Here is a 21804-nt window from a genome sequence, read left to right as displayed (position 1 = left end):
GCATTAGTGCTCAGCATCCTTAAGCTATTGGGTGTCAGATTTATTCAACAGTACATTTAGTGAATGGGCAAGCTAAGGATGTTGATATAAGTCATGATATTAGATAGTGTTATTTCCAGCGAGTGTATTTGATGGGTTTTGTTTCTGTAGCTAGCTTGGCTGGCTAGCCACTTCGGTAGCTACTGGCTGGCTAGATGAGACCAAAGAGCTAAACGTTTCTGAGTGACACAGTGCCCCCCTGTGGACTGAAGCTGAACCTTACAACAACTTGATATTAACCCTGTTTAAAATGGGAAAGTTTTTTTTTTTTTTTGGCTCATGTCTCTTTTTATTCATATAGGGCAGGGGTCTCCAACAGGTCGATCGTGAGCTACCAGAAGCTCGCAGAACACATGAGTAGGTCGCCAAACCATTCTGAAAGTTAATACAATTTTTCATGTTTTCCACTGCAAACTGTCAAACAAATCTCACAAGTACCAGACACCGCAAGCTAACCATTATTTTACCAGGTATATTGACAGAAAACACAGTGCACTTCTTTCTCTTGTACACTAAGGACCCGGGAAAGAGTTGCAGGGGAGAGAAGACAAGAATGTGTCCATTTGAAAGCTAGAAAAAAATGCTTGCCACATGTTACATTTTCTAAAAGTATCTCTCATACTAGAACAGCTTCTTATCTGTCATGTTTGGAGTTGATTTGGTCTGTTATGTGGACACTTGCATTTTTCTTTACAGTTCAGTAGCCTTGGTTGTGTCAGTCAGCATACAGTAACTTTAAAAAGCAACTCCTCCTGAAAAACTACTTCTCATTTAGAAAACAGCCCATGTGGCATCGATATGAGTCAAACATTTACTATACTGTCAAAATGTACTACAAAGTGTAAATCTGATATTTTGGTCATGAAGTCATCAGTGCATCCAAAACTGAGTTTTGTAATACTTATGGTCGTGACTGCATCACAACGTAAAGTGCCTTCGGAAATTATTCAGACCCCTTGACTTTTTCCACATTTTGTTACGTTACAGCCTTATTCTAAAATAGATTTTTTTTTTTTTTATCCTCAGCAATCTACACACAATATCCCATAATGACAAAGTGAAAACAGGTTGTTAGAAATGTTTGCAAATTTATTACAAATAAAAAAACAGAAATACCTTATTTACATATGTATTCAGACCCTTTGCTATGAGACTCGAAATTGAGCTTAGGTGCATATTGTTTCCATTGATCATCCTTGAGATGTTTCTACAATTTGATTGGAGTCCACCTGTGGTAAATTCAATTGATTGGACATGATTTGGAAAGGCACACACCTGCCAATATAAGGTCCCACAGTGGACAGTGCATGTCAGAGCAAAAACCAAGCCATGAGGTCGAAGGAATTGTCCGTAGAGCTCCGAGACAGGATTGTGTCGAGGCACAGATCTGGGGAAGGGTACAAAAAAATGTTTGCAGCATTGAAGGTCCAAGAAAACAGTGGCCTCCATCATTCTTAAATGGAAGATGTTTGAAACCACCAAGACTCTTCCTAGAGCTGGCCGCCCAGGCAAACTGAGCAATTAGGGGAGAAGGGCCTTGGTCAGGGAGGTGACCAAGAACCCGGTGGTCACTCTGACAGAGCTCTAGTTCCTCTGTGGAGATGGGAGAACCTTCCAGAAGGACAACCATTTCTGCAGCACTCCACCAATCAGGCCTTTATGGTAGAGTGGCCAGACGGAAGCCACTCTTCAGTAAAAGGCACACTTGGAGTTTGCCAAAAGGCACCTAAAGACTCTCAGACCATGAGAAACAAAATTCTCTGATCTGATGAAACCAAGATTGAACTCTTTGGCCTGAATGCCAAGCGTCACGTCTGGAGGAAACCTGGCACTATCCCTACGATGAAGCATGGTGGTGGCAGCATCATGCTGTAGGGATGTTTTTCAGCGACAGGGACTGGGAGACTAGTCAGGATCGAGTGAAAGATGAACAGAGCAAAGTACAGAGAGATCCTTAAAGAAAACCTTCTCCAGAGCGCTCAGGACCTCAGACTGGGGTGAAGGTTCACCTTCCAACAGGACAACGACCCTAAGCACACAGCCAAGACAACGCAGGAGTGGCTTCGCAACAAGTCTCTGTATGTCCTTGAGTGGCCCAGCCAGAGCCCGGACTTGAATGTGATCGAGCATCTCTGGCGAGTCCTGAAAACGGCTGTGCAGCAACGCTCCCCATCCAACCTTACAGAGCTTTAGAGCATCTGCAGAGAAGAATGGGAGAAACTCCCCAAATATATGTGTGCCAAACTTGTAGCGTCATACCCAAGAAGACTCGAGGCTGTAATCACTGCCAAAGGTGCTTCAACAAAATACTGAGTAAAGGGTCTGAATACTTATGTAAATGTGATATTTCGGTTTATTTGTAATAAATTCGCAAACATTTCTAAAAACCTGTTTTTGCTTTGTCATTATGGGGTATTGTGTGTGTAGATTGATGAGGGAAAAAAACAATTTAATCAATTTTAGAATAAGGCTGTAATGTAACAAAATGTGGAAAAAGTCAAGGGGTCTGAATACTTTCTGAATGCACTGTATGTGCAAGTTAATACATTTGGCCTTGAAAAGGAATGAGAGGTCAGGGGGTAAGGACAGATTGTTCCAATACCTTACTTTCCTTCCCTGCCAAATATGCCCTCTAACTTCCATGAATGGATTCAAAATAGTAGAAACTATGTTAACTGCAGCATTACGCTTGATATGAATGTATGGTACCTGTAACCTTGACAAAAATGAAAGTAAAAAAAAAAAAAATTGGGGTCAGATTTTTTTTTTTTTAAACCATTAGTTTTTGATAGCTGGAATGAGTTTCCATCCTTTTGCTCACACGTATACGCTTTTGGGGGCAAGTATTCCCTAAAGAAGTAGCCTGCCCCACTAGGCAGAGAAGTGAGAGGCTAGTAGAGTGCAGTACCTTAGAGGTGGTGATCTTTTCCACATCCAGAGCATAATCCAGCATCTGAGTGGCAGGGAAATGCCCCTTCACAAAGTCCTTCAGGATCTGGACTCTCATGTCGGGGTTGTTGATCTGCAATTAAATCAACACATTTAGATCATTTTGCCAGCAAATATATACATCTATCCATTCTGCCACTGAGCTGTAGGGGTATACACACTTTTCTGAACTGATTTAATTGTGAGGCATTAAGATTAAGGATGGGAATCAAATCTTAATTCGAGATTCCCCCGTGTAATGTGTACTTTCTTGCAAATCATGGTGTCAATTAGCAAACATTATAGTTGTGTGTTTACAGAGGCAGCCCAATTCTGATCTTTTGCCACTCATTTATCTTTTGACCAATCAGATCAGATATTTTGCCAATAATTGGTCCCATGTTTCATGAGCTGAAATAAAAGATCCCAGAAATGTTCCGTATGCACAAAAAGCTTATTTCTCTCAAATTTTGTTTACATCCGTTAGTGAACATTTCTTCTTTGCCAAGATAATCCATCCACTTGACAGGTGTGGCATATCAAGAAGCTGATTAAACAGCATGATCATTACACAGGTGCACCTTGTGCTGGGAACAATAAAAGGCCACTCTAAAATTTGCAGTTTTGTCACACAACATAATGCCACAGATGTCTCAAGTTTTGAGGGAACGTGCAATTGGCATGCTGACTGCTGGAATGTCCACCAGAGCTGTTGCCAGAGAATTTAATGTTAATTTCTTTACCATAAGCCACCTCCAAAGTCATTTTAGAGAATTTGGCAGTACTTCCAACCGGCCTCACAACCACAGACCACTGTATGGCATTGTGTGGGTGAGCGGTTTGCTGATGTCAACGTTGTGAACAGAGTGCCCCATGGTGGCAGTGGGGTTATGGTATGGGCAGGCATAAGCTATGGACAACGAACACAATTGCATTTTATCGACAGGAATTTGAATGCACAGAGACACCGTGATGAGATCATGAGGCCCATTGTGAGGCAGTTTTTTTTAAGGTACAGTATCTGTGACCAACAGATGCTTATCTGTATTCCCAATCATGTGAAATCCATAGATTAGGGCCTAATTAATTTATTTCAATTGACTGATTTGCTTACATGAACTTTAACTCAGTAAAATCTTTGAAATTGTTGCATGTTGTGTTTATATTTTTGTTCAGTATAAATTCAGTCAAACAAATTGAGATTAAATTGTTCAAATTAACTGGAAATTGAGCTTTAAATTTAAATTTAAATCCTTGTCATTTACTGCTCACCGATTTGACCCTGTGCCCGATACCCATGATCAGCTTGCCATCCTTCTTCATCTTGTTGACAAACTCCATGGGCAGCATGCCGCTATCGAACGCCTTGCTGAACTGCTTGGCCGCAGCATCCAAAGCTCCTCCAAAGCGGTCCCCCTGGAAAACAATGTCAACAAAGTTTATTCGTCTCTAAACTCTTACAAGTAAAGACAACCCTTTTTGTCAGTGGGCTACATCAAAATTCTCCACTCTTTTCCTGAATTTACACACTTTCTTGCATTCATTTAACAAATGGTGGAAACTCTCTCCAGCCAATGCTTAGTCTTAGACCAATGCTGTGCTTTTTAAATCCACGATGGGGAGTGTGCAAGTGCAGAAGTCATGGTCTTTAAAATCTTCCTTCTCTCATTCCCTTCCTTCAAGACCTTTAATCTGAGAGGTATGGAAGCCATTGGATAGATACTAATGGTCTCTGGACTAGTTGCATTTAAAAATTAGATTTTGAAATCAGGAAGTCACACAGTGTGTGTGTGTGTGTGTGTGTGTGTGTGTGTGTGTGTGTGTGTGTGGACAAATGCGTGTGTGTATCCTCACAATGGTGAGCAGGCCGGATGTCAGGCTGGAGATTAGGTCCTTGCCGGCACGGGCACAGACTATGGTGTTGTGGGCACCAGACACGGCTGGCCCGTGGTCTGCAGTCACCATCAGGCACATCTCAATGAAATGGCAGGCGTAGCGCGGTAACCTAGGGACAAATCAAGATGTGGGATGATGACTGGAGGGGGAGGAGGAGAAGTGATTGGGTCATGTCAGTGCAAAACGCCAAAGTGGAGTGTGCACTGTGTAACCAGGGTCGTGTTCATTCGTACGGGCACGCAACGGAAAATGTTTTGCAACAGAAAACGAAATTCTGCAGGTACAAAAAGTCCAGGTAATCCTTCCTGGTGTCAGTCCTTTTTCTTCCGTTTGGTGCCAAATGAACAAAACTCAGGTGTGATAAATCTCTGGCCAATCAAAGACACTCCTTATTGATTCATTTAGAGGCAGGGAGAACACGAGCAACTGGAAGACGCTGCAATGTGTATACTAGGGTCCAGTTCATTAGGCACCGACCCAAACAGACTGGACTCCTGTCTCTTTGCTAGGGGGCCAGACTGTACTCTCACCTGCGTTGGAACCAGAGCAGGCCCAGCACGCCTCCCAGGCCCATCTCCTCCTTGAACACCTCGGTGATGGGCATGCCGGCGTATATGAGCTCCTGGCCGCGCTCGTCACAGATGCTGGTCATGAAGGAGGCGGGCTTGCGGATCAGACCCAGCTCCTAGGGACACACAGAAGGAAAGACAATATATATTGTTTTGTTAAAGGGGCAATCTGCAGTCCCAACTATAACAAAGCGGGCACCGTGCCACCAATTTGATAAACAGCTGAGGGTTTGAGGCTGGAGAAATGTAACCACTCTCAAACTCATGGACAGAGCTATGGATACAAAGATTGATCAAATTATAGTGTTAACCATGTTTTGAGGCTATACAGTGTTTGTTTACATTTACATTGTTTACAAACAAAGAAGTAAAACAAGCTTATACTGTATTTTGGGTTCTGATGGTGTAAGAGTTGAACTAAGTGCGTGAGGCATTTATAAGTTCTGTTCTTCAAGAATCAAATGGGTATCAATCATTCATTTTAAAGTTTAAAAAATGGATGTACCAACTGCAGATTGCCCATTTAAGGAAATGGAATGGAAAACCATTATGGTCTCCCAAACGGTTTCTTAGTTGGTGTGTCCACAAAAGAATACAGTAGGTCCACACCTATACTATTGTCAAAGAGCATTTTAATTTTATGAATAATATACAAACGTTTCAGCTAAAAGCATTCTTCAGTGTGTAGGTTTAGTGTCTTGGGGAAGAATAAAAAAAAAACTGAAGAATGAGGCAAGCTCTGATGCTAGTACCCTTGGGAAATTCACCACATTGGCGTTACCAGTACCATGCCCCAACAGAACCATTACTGCTGCCTATATTTACACCTACACACCAATAAAACAATAATACTTTCACTTATGTTCATCAGATATGATCATATACACTAACGTTCAAAAGTTTGGGGTCACTTAGAAATGTCCTTGTTTTCGAAAGAAAAGCAATTATTTTGTCCATTAAAATAACATCAAATTGATCAGAAATACAGTGTAGACATTCTTAATGTTGTAAATGGCTATTGTAGCTGGAAACGGCTGATTTTTAAAAATGGAATATCTACATAGGCGTACAGAGGCCCATTATCAGCAACCATCAGTCATGTGTTCCAATGGCACGTTGTGTTTGCTGTATTTCTGATCAATTTGATGTTATTTTAATGAACAAAAAAAATGACTTTCTTTCGAAAACACTGACCGCAAACTTTTGAACGGAAGCGTATATGTTATGTGATTTATGATATACGGTGCCTTTATAAAGTATTCACACCCCTTGACATTTTCTTGTGTTACAGCCTGAATTTAAAATTGATAAAATGTAGATTTTTTTGTCACTGGCCTACACACACTACCCCATAATGTAAATTATCTGTATGGTCCCTCAGTCGAGCAGTGAATTTCAAACACAGATTCAACCACAAAGACCAGTCACTACAAAGATACTCCGTTGCCGGAGAGGAAGGAAACTGCTCAGGGATTTCACCAGCAGGCCAATGGTGACTTTAAAACAGTTACAGAGTTTAATGGCTGTGATAGGAAAAAACTGAGGATTGATCAAGAACATTGTAGTTACTCCACAATACTAACCTAATTGACAGAGTAAAAAGAAGGAAGCCTGTACAGAATAAAAAATATTCTAAAACATGCATTCTTTTTGCAACAAGGAACTAAAATAATACTGCAAAAAATGTGGCAAAGCAATTACTTTTTTGTCGTGAATAAAAAGTGTTATGTTTGGGGCAAATCCAATACAACATATTACTTAGTACCACTCTCCATATTTTCAAGCATAGTGGTGGTTGCATCATGTTATGGGAATGCTTGTAATCATTAAGGACTGGGGAGTATTTCCATGATAAAAAAGAAACGGAATGGAGCTAAACACAGGCAAAATCCTAGAGGAAAACCTTGTTCAGTCTGCTTTCCACCAGACACTGAAATGAATTCACCTTTCAGCAGGACAATAACCTAAAATACAAGGCCAAATCTACACTGGAATTACTTACCAAGAAGACAGTTAATGTTCCTGAGTGGCCGAATTAGTTTTGACTGAAATCTGCTTGAAAATCTATGGCATAACTTGAAAATGGTTGTCTCGCAATGATCAACAAACCAATTTGACAGAGCTTGAAGAATTTAAAAAAGAATAATGGGCAAATACTCTACAATTCAGGGTGTGCAAAGCTCTTAAGAGACTTACCCAGAAAGACTCACAGCTGTAATCACTGCCAAAGGTGATGTATTGACTCAGGGGTGTGAATATTTATGTAAATTAGATATTTCTGTAATTCATTTTAAATACATTTGCAAAAATGTATAAAAACCTGTTTTCACTTTGTCATTATGGGTTATTGTCTGTAGATGGGTGAGAGAAAAAAAAAAAATTCATCATTTTGAATTCAGGCTGTAACAACAAAATGTGGAATAAATCAAGGGGTATGAATACTTTCTGAAGGCACTGTATTATCAGTTATTTGGAAGGTAGAATACCAGGTCTTCTTACCCTTGCCCAGGAGTAGTCCATTGGCACTGTTGGCGGTGGAACCTCCTGAGCGGGAACAATGGTTCCATTGGCCACCAGTTCATCGTACACTGTCCTGTCATAACCCAGAAGCACAGATTAAAGTTAACATGGACAGATTTTTTGGTCGAATTTAGGAATTTCATGACACATAAGCCTAATGAAACCAAGAGACTCAACCAGTGATTTTCAAACCTCACTAGCACAAGCACTGGTTCACACATAGATGACGCGATATATGGCCATTGATATATTTGATGGCTAGAATGATAAGGAGTTGAAGTGCTCATTTGAATTTCCCCTTTAAGCTATGGAAAACGTTAGACTCAACGTAATTCAACCAAAACCCATTATTTATATTAATAATATTTAATCTTGAGCGGTGTTTGAAGTGCTTTAAAGTCTCAAATTGATGACCCCGTCTTCAGAGCAGTACTGTCTCCATGGTGACTGTCTCCGTGGTTATTGACAGTTACCTGATGATGTCGCCCAGCTCGTCGAAGCTCTTGGGAACGAAGGCTCCAGCGTCCCTCAGAGCTTGGTTCTTAGCCACTGCCGTTTCAAAGGCCTGGTTAGCACAGGCTCCAGCATGGCCAAACTGCACCTGTAGAAGGCATCGATGTACTCATCAATTACAAACAATCCAGACAGAATAAAGGTTGAGTTTGGTCTAGATTCTGGAATATTCAATGGCCCGTCAATAATCCATGACAATGAGCCAATTAGGGACAATTAGGGGCGGCAGGTAGCCTATCAGTTAGACCGAAAGGTCGATGGTTCTAATACACGAGCAGAAAAGGAGTAAAATCTGTCGATGTGCCCTTAAGAAAGGAATGCTCTCTGTAGCCGATGTGATTAAGACCTTTAAACAGGTTAACATTCACAAGGCCGCAGACAGATTACCAGAACGCGTACTCAGAGCATGCGGTGACCAGCTGGCAAGCGTCTTCACTTAAATTGTAGCAGTATTGTTAGAGAGGGGTAAAGATAATGATTGTTGTACGAGGAAATTGGCTCCAATCGAGCGCCGTTCACAGGGTAAAGCATGGCGTTGCAAAACGGATTGATAGCCTTCCTTCTTCAAGATCCCTTTTACCCTGTACAAATCTCCCACTTTACCACCACCAAAGCACCCCCAGACCATCACATTGCCTCCACCATGCTTGACAGATTGCATCAAGCACTCCTCCAGCATCTTTTCATTTGGTCTGCGTCTCACAAATGTTCTTCTTTGTGATCCGAACACCTCAAACGTCGATTTGTCTGTCCATAAAAAAAAATCAAATCTTCCTCTGTCCAGTGTCTGTGTTCTTTTGCCCATCTTAATCTTTTATTTTTATTGGCCAGTCTGAGATATGGCTTTTTCTTTGCAACTCTGCCTAGAAGGTCAGCATCCCGGAGTCGCCTCTTCACTGTTGACGTTGAGACTGGTGTTTTGCGGGTACTATTTAATGAAAGCTGCCAGTTGAGGACCTGTGAGGCGTCTGTTTCTCAAACTAGACACTCAAATGTATTTGTCCTCTTGCTCAGTTGTGCACCGGGGCCTCCCACTCCTCTTTCTATTCTGGTTAGAGCCAATTTGCGCTGTTCTGTGAAGGGAGTAGTACACAGCGTTGTACGAGATCTTCAGTTCCTTGGCAATTTCTCGCATGGAATAGCCTTCATTTCTCAGAACAAGAATAGACTGACGAGTTTCAGAAGAAAGCCTGTAATCGAACCCACAATTGCTGATGCTCCAGATACTCAACTAGTCTGAAGAAGGCCAGTTTTATTGCTTCTTTAATCAGCACAACAGTTTTCAGCTGTGCTAACATAATTGCAAAAGGGTTTTCTAATGATCAATTAGCCTTTTAAAATGATAAACTTGGATTAGCAAACACAACGTGCCATTGGAACACAGGACTTATGGTTGCTGATAATGGGCCTCTATACGCCAATGTAGATATTGCATTTAAAAAAAAATCTGCAGTTTCCAGCTACAATAGCCATTTACAACATTAACAATGTATACACTGTATTTCTGATCAATTCAATGTTATTTTAATGGACAAAAAAATTGCTTGCAAAAACAAGTAAATATCTAAGTGACCCCAAACTTTTGAACGGTAATGTACATTTTAGGAAGATCATCAAGGATCACACAACAAAGCTTTAAAGATTATTTCCATTGTGGTTCTTTTGGAGGGGGAAGGGGTGCAGGAAGGTTAGCCAGCAATGGTAGTGGCAACAAACTATGACAAACAAAATTGTTGCTTGTTTCATAAAATGAGATAATTAGTACAGTTCCATTTCCTAATAAACAACTCTGGACAGGTACATCACCCTTGTCTCACATACTCCTAATATATACAACAATCAATGTCTTATACACTATATATATATATATATATATATATATATATAAAAATAAATAAAAGTATGTGGACACCCATTCAAATTAGTGGATTCGGCCATTTTAGCCACACCCGTTGCTGACAGCTGTATAAAATCGAGCACACAGCCATGCAATCTCCATAGAAAACATTGGCAGTAGAATGGTCTTATTGAAGAGCTCAGTGACTTTCAACGTGGCAATGTCATTGGATGCCACCTATCCAAAAAGTCAGATCATCACATTTCTGCCCTGCTAGAGCTGCCCGGGTCAACTGTAAGTGCTGTTATCGTGAAGTGGAAACGTCTAGGAGCAACAACGGCTCAGCCGCGATGTGTAGGCCACACAAACTCACAGAATGGGACCGCCGAGTGCTGAAGCACGTAACAATAGTCTGTACTCGGTTGCAACACTCACTACAGCGTTCCAAACTACCTCTGGAAGCAACGTCAGCTCAATAACTGTTCGTCGGGAGCTTCATGAAATGGGTTTCCATGGCCGAGCAGCCGCACACAAGCCTAAGATCAACATGCGCAATGCCAAGCGTCGGCTGCGTGGTGTGATGAATCATGCTTCACCATCTGGCAGTCCGACGGACAAATCTGGGTTTTGTTGGATGCCAGGAGAACGCTACCTGCCCGAATGCATAGTACCAAGTGTAAAGTTTGGTGGAGGAGGAATAATGGTCTGGAGCTGTTTTTCATTGTTCGGGCTAGACCCATTTGTTCCAGTGAAGGGAAGTGTTAATGCTACAGCATACAATGACATTCTAGACGATTCTGTGCTTCCAAGTCTGTGGTAACAGTTTGGGGAATGCCCATTTCTGTTTCAGCATGACAATGCCTCCGTGCTCAAAATGAGGTCCATACAGAAATGGTTTGTCGAGATCGTGGAAGAATTTGACTGACCTGCACAGAGTCCTGACCTCATCCCCATCAAACACCTTTGAGATGAATTGGAACGCCGACTGCGAGCCAGGCCTAATCGCCCAACATCAGTGCCCGACCTCACTAACGTTCCAACATCTAGTGGGATAGCCTTCACAGAAGAGTGGAGGCTGTTATAGCAGCAAAGGGGGAACCAACTCCATATTAATGCCCATGATTTTGGAATGAGATATTCGACGAGCAGGTCTACACATACAGTGCATTCGGAAAGTATTCAGACCCCTTCCCTTTTTCCACATTTTGTTACAGCTAAAATTGATTAAATAAATAAGAATCCTCAATATACACACAATTCCCCATAATGACAAAGCGAAAACAGGTTTTTCGAAAGTTTTGCTAATTTATTAAAAATGAAAAACAGAAATACCTTCTTTACCTAATATTCAGAACCTTTGCTATGAGACTTGAAATTTAGCTCAGGTGCATCCTGTTTCCATTGATCATCCTTGAGATGTTTCTACAACTTGATTGAAGTCCACCTGTTGTAAATTCAATTGATTGGACATGATTTGGAAAGGCACACACCTGTCTATATAAAGTCCCACAGTTGACAGTGCATGTCAGCAAAAACCAAGCCACGAGGTCGAAGTAATTGTCCGTAGAGCTTCGAGACAGGATTGTGTCAAGCCACAGATCTGGGGAAGGGTACCAAAAAACATCTGCAGCATTAAAAGGTCCCCAAGAACACAGTGGCCTCCATCATTCTTAAATGGAGTAAGTTTGAAACCATCAAGACTCTTCCTAGAGCTGGCCGCCCTGGCAACCTGAGCAATCGGGGGAGAATGGCCTTGGTCAGGGAGGTGACCAAGAACCCGATGGTCACTCTGACAGAGCTCCAGAGTTCCTCTGTGGAGATGGGAGAACCTTCCAGAAGGACAGTCATCTCTGCAACACTTCACCAATAAGGCCTTTATGTTAGATTGGCCAGACGCAAGCCACTCTTCAGTAAAAGGCACATGACAGCCCGCTTGGAGTTTGCCAAAAGGCACCTAAATGACTCTCATACCATGAGAAACAAGATTCTCTGGTCTGATGAAACCAAGATTGAACTCTTTGGCCTGAATGCCAAGCGTCACGTCTGGAGGAAACCTGGCACCATCCCTATGGTGAAGCATGGTGGTGGCAGCATCATGCTGTGGGGATGTTTTTCAGCGGCAGGGACTGGGAGACTAGTCAGGTTCGAGGGAAAGATGAACGGAGCAATGTACAGAGAGATCCTTGATGAAAACCTGTTCCAGAGCACTCAGGACCTCAAACTGGGGAGAAGGTTCACCTTCCAACAGGACAACGACCCTAAGCACACAGCCAAGACAACGCAGGAGTGGCTTCGGGACAAGACTCTGAATGTCCTTGAGTGGCCCAGGCAGTGCAGGACTTGAACCACTCTTACATCTCTGGAGAGACCTGAAAATAGCTATGCAACGACGCTCCCCATCCAACCTGACAAGAGCTCGAGAGGATCTGCAGAGAACAATGGGAGAAACTTCCCAAATACAGTTGTGCCAAGTTTGTAGCGTCATACCCAAGAAGACTTGAGGCAGTAATCGCGGCCAATAGGTACTTCAATAAAAGTACTGAGTAAAGGGTATGAATACTTATGTAAATGTAATATTTCCGTTTTTTTATTTTATAAATTAGCAAAATGTTCTAACAACCTGTTTTTGCTTTGTCATTATGGGATATTGTGTGTAGATTGATGAGTGAAACAAACAATTTAATCAATTTTAGAATAAGGCTGTAACGTAACAAAATGTGGAAAAAGTCAAGGGGTCTGAACACTTTCCGAATGCACTGTACTTTTGGTCATGTAGTGTCACAAGACAAATCACAAGACAAATCACAATATGATACACAATAGGCACCAAAAGGTAGACCATATGCTATCCCAGGTATTTCTTCTCACCCACGTACTGTAGTCTTACGACTCACTTTTGAGACATGCTACTATTTAGTAATTTTTTCAGTGAGAACTTTAAACTGCCTATGGAGGTGATGAATGTCAAATTGTTTGGAAGACTTTCCAAAGAATGGCAGCGGAGTACAAAAAGGTTTCTTTCCCCATACCACTATTAAATCTAAAATAAACAACTTCAGTTTCAGTCCTTCTAGTGGAATAGTTATGGTTATCCTGGACAATTTAATCTGGGAAACTCTCTCCTCCACTTTAAGCCATCTGAGGCTTTCAAAGTGGGAATGGTCAAGACGAGTATGTGATGGAAGTTAATAATCCTGACAAATTTGTTCTGAAACGTCTGCAGTGTTTTTAATTATCTTGGGGCACTATTGTACCAGGAAGAGCACGCATAGTCGAAGTTGCACTGAACAAGAGCCCCTGCTAATGCCACCATTGAATTCTTCTGCATAAATGTGGAGGTTCTTGCCAGAAACCAAATTTTATGGTTCACTTTGGAGTTTACTTTTTGTGCCATTCTCTCCCGTCAGATGGTTATCTAGAACACATCCAAGATAATTCAGTTTAAGTCTTTTGCTGTGACTACTATGTCACCTACTACCACCTTAAAGTTAGGGGATTTCGTCAGTTGCACTTTGGACCCGTACAAGATAGACTCTGTTTTTCCAAGGTGGAGTGACCGCTTATTGACATATAGCCATTTACTGACATTCAGAAGATCAGCACTGAGGGCTTTCTCAAACACATTTCTGTCTTTGTGGGAAACCAACAGTGCATAATCATCTGCATAGAGGAAAAGGTCACATGTACAGGCAGATTTCAGATCATTTATATACAACAAAGAAAAGTGGATCCAGCACACTCCCTTGGGGTACCCCCCAGTTCAATGTTTTGGGTTTAGACTGGGTCCCATCCACATCCACCATCTGTTTTCTTCCTTGCAGATAAGAGCTAACCCATTTTATGGCTAAATTGTTAAAACCCATGGCTCTTAGTTTGATTAACATAATCTCATGATCCACCTTATCAAACGCCTTTTGAAGATCTAACATAACTATACCACAACATTTCCCTCCATCTACTTCCTTCCTGATATGGTCAGCTAGATATAGTAGGCAAGTGTCGGTGGAATGGTATTTCCAAAAGCTAGATTGGAGCTCATATAGTAGGTTATGTAAGGAAATATAACTGTCAATCTGCACGAACATAACCTTTCCCATGACCTTCGATAAAATACCCAGGATTGAGACAGGCCGATAGTTTCCATAATCCAGCATATTCCGTAATTTATATAGAGGAATTACCCTTGCACGTTTTAGTTCACTGGGAAAAATCCCTAGTACCCTATTCCTACTTATATGTACATATCTACCTCAATTACCTGGTACCCCTGCAAATCAACTCGGTACTGGTACCCCTTGTATATAGCCAAGTTATCGTTACTCATTGGGTGTCTCTCAAAATGCATACTACCGTGCACGCAAATTGGAGCACGGAAGGGACAGAGTATGAGTCCAAATCAAAGTATGCGAAACGAAGCACGGAGGGCACTTCTCAAATGCGTACTCAGTTTGTACATATTTTTAAGCATGCATCGATGCAAGCTTCAACGGAAAGTATGCAAATAAATGACGCAACCACGTAAAAAATTATGCTAAATTTCTTGAAATCAATGGCGGCCATTATTTGAGCTGAAGCAAGAGTAAATACACTCCGACTTCTGAATGAAATGTTGCCTATTCACATCTCATATGTTGCCTGACTACAATATTTTATCATCTTGATACGTTAATAAATACAGTTGAAGTCGGAGGTTTACATACACCTTAGTCAAATACATTTAAACTCAGTTTTTCACAATTCCTGACATTTAATCCTTGTAAAAATTCCCTGTTTTAGGTCAGTTAGGATCACCACTTTATTTTAAGAATGTGAAATGTCAGAATAATAGTAGAGAGAATGATTTATTTCAGCTTTTATTTCTTTCATCACATTCCCAGTGGGTCAGAAGTTTACATACACTCAATTAGTATTTTTGGTAGCATTGCCTTGAAATTGTTTAACTTGGGTCAAACGTTTCGGGTAGCCTTCCACAAGCTTCCCACAATAAGTTGGGTGAATTTTGGCCCATTCTTCCTGGCAGAGCTGGTGTAACTGAGTCAGGTTTGTAGGCCTCCTTGCTCGCACACGTTTTTTCAGTTCTGCCCACAAATGTTCTATAGGATTGAGGTCAGGGCTTTGTGATGGCCACTGCAATACCTTGACTTTGTTGTCCTTAAGCCATTTTGGCACAACTTTGGAAGTATGCTTGGGGTCATTGTCCATTTGGAAGACCCATTTGCGATCAAGCTTTAACTTCCTGACTGATGTCTTGAGATGTTGCTTCAATATATCCACATAATTTTCCTTCCTCATGATGCCATCTATTTTGTGAAGTGCACCAGTCTCTCCTGCAGCAAAGCACCCCCACAGCATGATGCTGCCACCCCCGTGCTTCACGGTTGGGATGGTGTTCTTCGGCTTGCAAGCGTTCCCCTTTTTCCTCCAAACATAACGATGGTCATTATGGCCAAACAATTCTATTTTTGTTTAATCAGAACAGAGGACATGTCTCCAAAAAGTACGATCTTTGTCCCCATGTGCAGTTGCAAACCGTAGTCTGGCTATTTTATGGCGGTTTTGGAGCAGTAGCTTCTTCCTTGCTGAGCGGCCTTTCAGGTTATGTCGATATAGGACTCGTTTTACTGTGGATATAGATACTTTTGTCCCTGTCTCCTCCAGCATGTTCTGGGATTAATTTGCACTTTTCGCACCAAAGTACATTCATCTCCAGGAGACAGAATGCGTCTCCTTCCTGAGCAGTATGACGGCTGCGTGGTCCCATGGTGTTTATACTTGCGTACTATTGTTTGTACAGATGAACGTGGTACCTTCAGGCGTTTGGAAATTGCTCCCAAGGATGAACCAGACTTGTGGAGGTCTACAATTTTGGCTGATTTCTTTAGATTTCCCCATGATGTCAAGCAAAGATGCACTGAGTTTGAAGGTAGGCCTTGAAATACATCCACAGGTACACCTCCAATTGACTCAAATGATGTCAATTAGCCTATCAGAAGCTTCTAAAGCCATGACATCATTTTCTGGAATTTTCCAAGCTGTTTAAAGGCACAGTCAACTTAGTGTATGCAAACTTCTGACCCACTGGAATTGTGATACATTGAATTATAAGTGAAATAATCTGTCTGTAAACAATTGTTGAAAAATTACTTGTGTCATGCACAAAGTAGATGTCCTAACCGACTTGCTAAAACTATAGTTTGTTAACAAGAAATGTGTGGAGAGGTTGAAAAACAAGTTTTAATGACTCCAACCTAAGTGTATCTAAACTTCCGACTTCAACTGTACATGCTGTGTTAGTTAGGGCATGTTTACCTGCCAACATACCGTTGATCACGAGCCCATAATATGTCAATAGGGCTAACTGGCTAGCTACTACTGTTAGCAAGCCAGATAGTCACGAAGAATTGACATCTACCTTGGATAACATTGGTTTTAGGTCATTTTTGCCTGTTAATTATCTGCTTAGCTACATTATTACAATTCACATATAGCTAGCTGATAGTTATGAAGTAAAAAGTTTGATTTGTGTATATCTTGTTTAGTCTCTATTGCCATTGTCCTGGCTGGAAGAAGGTTCAGTGAATGGGTAAGTCCATAGTAAGTGATATTACGTATTTTATACAGGATTAGTTAATGTTTGATAATTGAGAGCTGCATAAGGATTTGGAGGATGAGGACATTCCATGAATTTATTTCTGTCACTGGTGGGTGCCAGAAGGTATGCGGGCCAAGATAGCTGAGGGGCAACTTGTGCTAATCGTAGGAGTACGTGATGGAATATCCTGACTAGGGTGCAACACGATACCATCTAGGGTGATCCTATATGTGGTGAGGAGTGACACTCAATAATGGTTGGCAACTGTTGGATAGAATTAGCTTGCAAACAAGTATATAAGCTTAGAGATTTCCTTTGTTCAGTGAGTTCAGATAGCAATGGGCCACTCACGGGCCGTTTGCTATGTGAACCCGGTACCGCAATATTAAATACTTTTAATCAACTCTCCATGTAAGTGTTTAACTATTCTCTTGCATCCTGAATTACTTGATACAGGAGAAAATCATCATAACAGTAAGTCAATAGGGCTAACTGGCTAGCTAGCTAGCCACAAAGAATTGTTAGCTAGCTACCCACAAAGAATTGACATCTACCTTCCATAACATTAGTTTAGGTCATTTTTGCCTGTTTAACTAGCTGGCTAGCTAGAGTACTACAATTCACATATATCTAGCTGATAATTATGATGTAAAATGTTTGCTTTGTGTATATCTTGTTTCGTCTCTATTGTTACCATGGTCCTGGTTGGAAGAAGGTTCAGTAAATAGGGAGATGCAGCGTGAGGTAATACAGTAGGGGGAGTGCGAGTGATTCTCAAATGTATTGTTTTATGCGTTCTCCACACTCTCGTCCTCACAAGAACGTCCTCAAGAGAACGTCCTCGGAGAATGCACTCGGAGAATGAGCGTAGAGCACGGTAGTACGCATATTGAGAAACACCTATTGTGTATCTAATATTACTTTTATTATTACGTGTTTTTTTTTTCTATTATTTCTCTATTTTCACGATACCGAGTGGTATTGGCTGTGCCTTTGGCCAATGGAGCGGTCTCTGACTGCACATTTTAGAGGTCCTCCTCTTGGCCGCAGAGACAAGGTTTTATTGTTTTAAATGCTAATTTCCTGCAATTCTATACATTTTGCCATGGGGCTGAGAGAAAATGTGCCATTGTAAAGCTAACTTCCTGCCCTGCAATTCTACACATTTGTGACTTGTTTCAGGAAACTAGACGTATGTCGCGCGTCACTACTTCACAGGAGAGCCATTTGAACGTAAACCAATTTTTTTTACAAAATGCATTATTTGGCAGAAATGCCTTCCGGAACATAATCTTTCATGTGCCTTAATAACAAACTTGTATGCCATCTGTAATACGAATATAATTGTTAAATTGCAAGCCTAGTTGGTTTAGCCACGGAAAAAGAAAGCAACCTTCCCGCTAGCCATAATTTGCTGAGATAATGAGTTTGGATTGTCTTCCATGTAGCAAGCGTCTGTCTATAACATGAGCTGGTCAGTATGTGTACGTAATCCTTTCTAATGCGTTTTTTTTTAAAGATATCACTTAGTAGAACTGCATAAGTGTTGCTCTCCACTTTCTGGAGGACCGAGTTTTGAAATCAGTGGAATTAGAGTATGATAGCTAAGGAGATGGAGAAAATGTTGATTGCAAATACGGAGACGGAGTCGAAAAGAGAACACAGATGGCTCCGGATTACACCTTCAAACTAGGGGCAACCATGGCATCTGCGACAGAGAGGGAGAAGCGTCCATCCATGTATACGGGTAAGATTGTCTAGCTAGATACATTTTCAGATATTACACGTTTCTAATTTAGTCAGAAAGTCATTTTCATTTCAAGTTAAAGTGTACCGTTAGCTAGCTAACGATAGCTGGCTGGCTCGCTAGCTAACGTTAGGTGTATGATCTGTGTAGTAATATTATTCGTATCCCAGAGCCATTTGCATTGCTAGTTATAGCCTAATGTTAGCTAGCAAACATTGAACCTGGTTGGTTAGCTACCTGCAGATTAATGCAGGGTTGTAACATTATGTGTTGGGATTATGGTTCATTGTTTAGCTTGCTAGCTACATGTCTAAACAAAAGACTCCACTATGCAAGTAATCATTTCAATAGAATGTTCATTATGTCACTGCGACAACTGTCGATAGACATAGGGTGCGTTCGTAAATTCGCTCTGGCTATCTACTCCGATTTCAGAGCACTCTCGTCTGAGTGTGCCAGCGCACAGAATAACTGACGAATTTACGAACGCTCAACACCCGCTGAATATGGCCGGTGTCAGTAAACGTTGGCAAAAAAGCGTAATTAAATTGTTGCCAGCAGCACAGTTGCAGTCACCAACGCTCTGGATAACAGCCTAACCAGCTCTGCTAGGGGAAGTAAAATGGTCAGTGAGCTCTCTCTCATTTGTGTCTGGAAGTAGCTAGCAAGCTAGCCAATGTTAGCTTGGGTGATTGACTGCTGCTGTTAGGTCAGAACGCTCAGATCAACCCTACTGTGCGCTCTGAACGCTCCGAGAGCGAAACGCTCTGAATTTACAAACGGACAATCTGACAACGCTCTGAGCACACTCTGGCACTCCAGATTAAATGTACGAATACACACGTAGTATAAACCAGCCTTTAGTATTGAAATATTTGGTAGCTTAAGAGGGTGTGAACGATGCTGAATCAACTTTCAAAGCAGAATTACTTTTCCATTATTCCTCAACTGTAGTGTATGATATACAATTTTCTAGCTCTGAGTCTTTACTTTTATCCAATGTAAAAAACACAATTTCAAATGTTGCGACATAAGACCGAATCGAGCCGGTCGGTCACATTTAGTCATGGCTTATGCAGTGATCTTATACCATCTGATTGACTCATAACAAAATCAATGGGGGCCCCATGGCATGACATTTGAAACATTTTATATTTTCCCTGACTGTCTAGTTTTTATTTTGGTGATTGTTAGTTCTCAAAGATGATCTTATTTAAAAATATATATAAAAATATAACACTGAAAACGTTTAACCATCATATTTGTTGGGTACCATGTTGTTAGCTAGATAGCCAGGTAACATGACTAAACAAGGTATTTTTTTATCAAACCAAAAACTTGTGGCCAACGAGTAGTTTAAAACGGTCCGCAAAATGGTTTATAAAATTATATAACATGTACGCCAATTCATGGTAGAATGGGGTTTGGGCGAGAAACTCGTGGTTTTCATTTATGTAAAGGAGCAAGGATGACTGTCATTGTGCTCAGTTTTTCCTCTATGGCAATGGCACTCATAGGTTACGTGACAGCGAAGTCAGACTGGCCTGCTTGTTCTTACAGACGCAATGAAAAGATATCTATGTATCCACTTCGCTCGCGTTGCGAGCCGCTCCAATAATTAAACACATTTAACAACAGAAACCCCATCACTGCACACCCCAGCTCCCCATTACGGCTAAATAACATTTTTAAACCTCAGTAGGCTAGGCTAATTGCTGGTTAGGGTATGCGGCTGGCTGCTCACAACTGTCACGCGTGATATTGGATGACGCACTCATTGCTCAATGGGAGATACATTCTACGTCTGCGCACTTTCGTCAGACCCCACCCCCCTCCCACAAAACTTTTTCTTTTTTCACAGATCTACAAGATGATCTATTTTCAGATCAAAATTGTGAATATCGCTGAAAAGTGGCTCGTTTACATCCCTGATAAGTTCTCCCTAGACACGTTACCAAACCAAAAAACGGCCCACTGACCTCCGAGGAGAACATGGTGGCACAGGTTCCTATACACCAGCACACCACCGGCTTGGTTATCCTGCCCTCCTTGATGCCTTGACAGATCTTATACTCTTCTGTGCCTCCGACCTACACAAGGAAAGGGAGAGAGAAAAGAGATAGGAGAGGAGAGATGTTAATTTTGGATATTTTGTAAATAGAAATCTATAGGATAATTTACCAAATCTAATAGAAATCCAATATAAATATTAGTTCAGAGAAATCTAATATAAATACATGTAAAATATAAATATACACATTGTAAATCATGTTTCATGAAATTGGATGATATTTGTATGAAACCATATCAAAGTATGATGACCAAAATATGAAAACTGACTGTTGCTTCAACATTGATAAAGTTTGATCATAAAGATATTGGTCCCCTACCCCATGTCAAACACTTGGATTAAGGGAATAGGGTGACTTCACTAAGTCATTTTAATACACCAATGGTAACATGATATTATTTTACCTAATTTAAATAAGTTCCGCTTTGTAACCAACATTGGAGAAGGCGTGTTTGCAGAGGGGCGTGGTTTATATACAATGCCTTCAGAAAGTATTTATACCCCTTGACTTTTTCCACATTTGTTGTTATACAGCCTGAATTTAAGATAGATTAAATAGATTTTTTTTTGTCACTGGCCTACAACCAATACCCCATAATGTCAAAGTGGAATTATGTTTTTCAAAATTTTTACAAATTAATAAAAAATGAAAAATGTCTTGAGTCAATAAGTATTCAACCCCTTTGCTATGGCAAGCCTAAATAAGTTCAGGAGTAAAATTGTGCTTAACAAGTCACATAAGTTGCATGGCTCATAAGGTCCCTCATTTGAGCAGTGAATTTCAAACACAGATTCAACAATAATGACCAGGGAGGTTTTCCAATGCCTCGCAAAGAAGTGCACTTATTGGTAGATGGGTAAAAAAAATTAAAAGCAGACATTGAATATCCCTTTGAGCATGGTGAAGTTATTAATTACACTTTAGATGGTGTATCAATACACCCAGTCACTACAAAGATACAGGCGTCCTTCCTAACTCAAGTTGCCGGAGAGGAAGGATTTCACCATGAGGCCAATGGTGACTTTAAAACAGTTAGAGTTTAATGGCTGTGATAGGAGAAAACTGAGGATGGATCAAGAACATTGTAGTTA

General features: G+C 41.0%; 1 protein-coding gene across 1 annotated transcript in view; it reads right to left on the bottom strand.

Annotated features, from left to right (window-relative positions):
* Nucleotides 1-21804, bottom strand: part of LOC311101057 (ATP-citrate synthase-like) — a 97985-nt gene that overhangs the window by 7014 nt on the left and 69167 nt on the right. Inside the window, exons 19-25 of the mRNA XM_084142093.1 lie at nucleotides 20621-20731; nucleotides 8426-8553; nucleotides 7932-8025; nucleotides 5394-5548; nucleotides 4822-4972; nucleotides 4240-4383; nucleotides 2948-3061 (exon numbers count right to left, since the gene is read on the bottom strand). Of these exons, the coding sequence (XP_083998219.1) occupies nucleotides 2948-3061; nucleotides 4240-4383; nucleotides 4822-4972; nucleotides 5394-5548; nucleotides 7932-8025; nucleotides 8426-8553; nucleotides 20621-20731 (897 nt within the window). The remainder of the gene's footprint in view (nucleotides 1-2947; nucleotides 3062-4239; nucleotides 4384-4821; nucleotides 4973-5393; nucleotides 5549-7931; nucleotides 8026-8425; nucleotides 8554-20620; nucleotides 20732-21804) is intronic.

The sequence above is a fragment of the Coregonus lavaretus genome (genome assembly GCF_964263955.1).
Source record: "Coregonus lavaretus genome assembly, chromosome: 25".
NCBI classification, from domain to species: domain Eukaryota; kingdom Metazoa; phylum Chordata; class Actinopteri; order Salmoniformes; family Salmonidae; genus Coregonus; species Coregonus lavaretus.
This window is presented reverse-complemented; position numbering and strand designations above follow the sequence as displayed.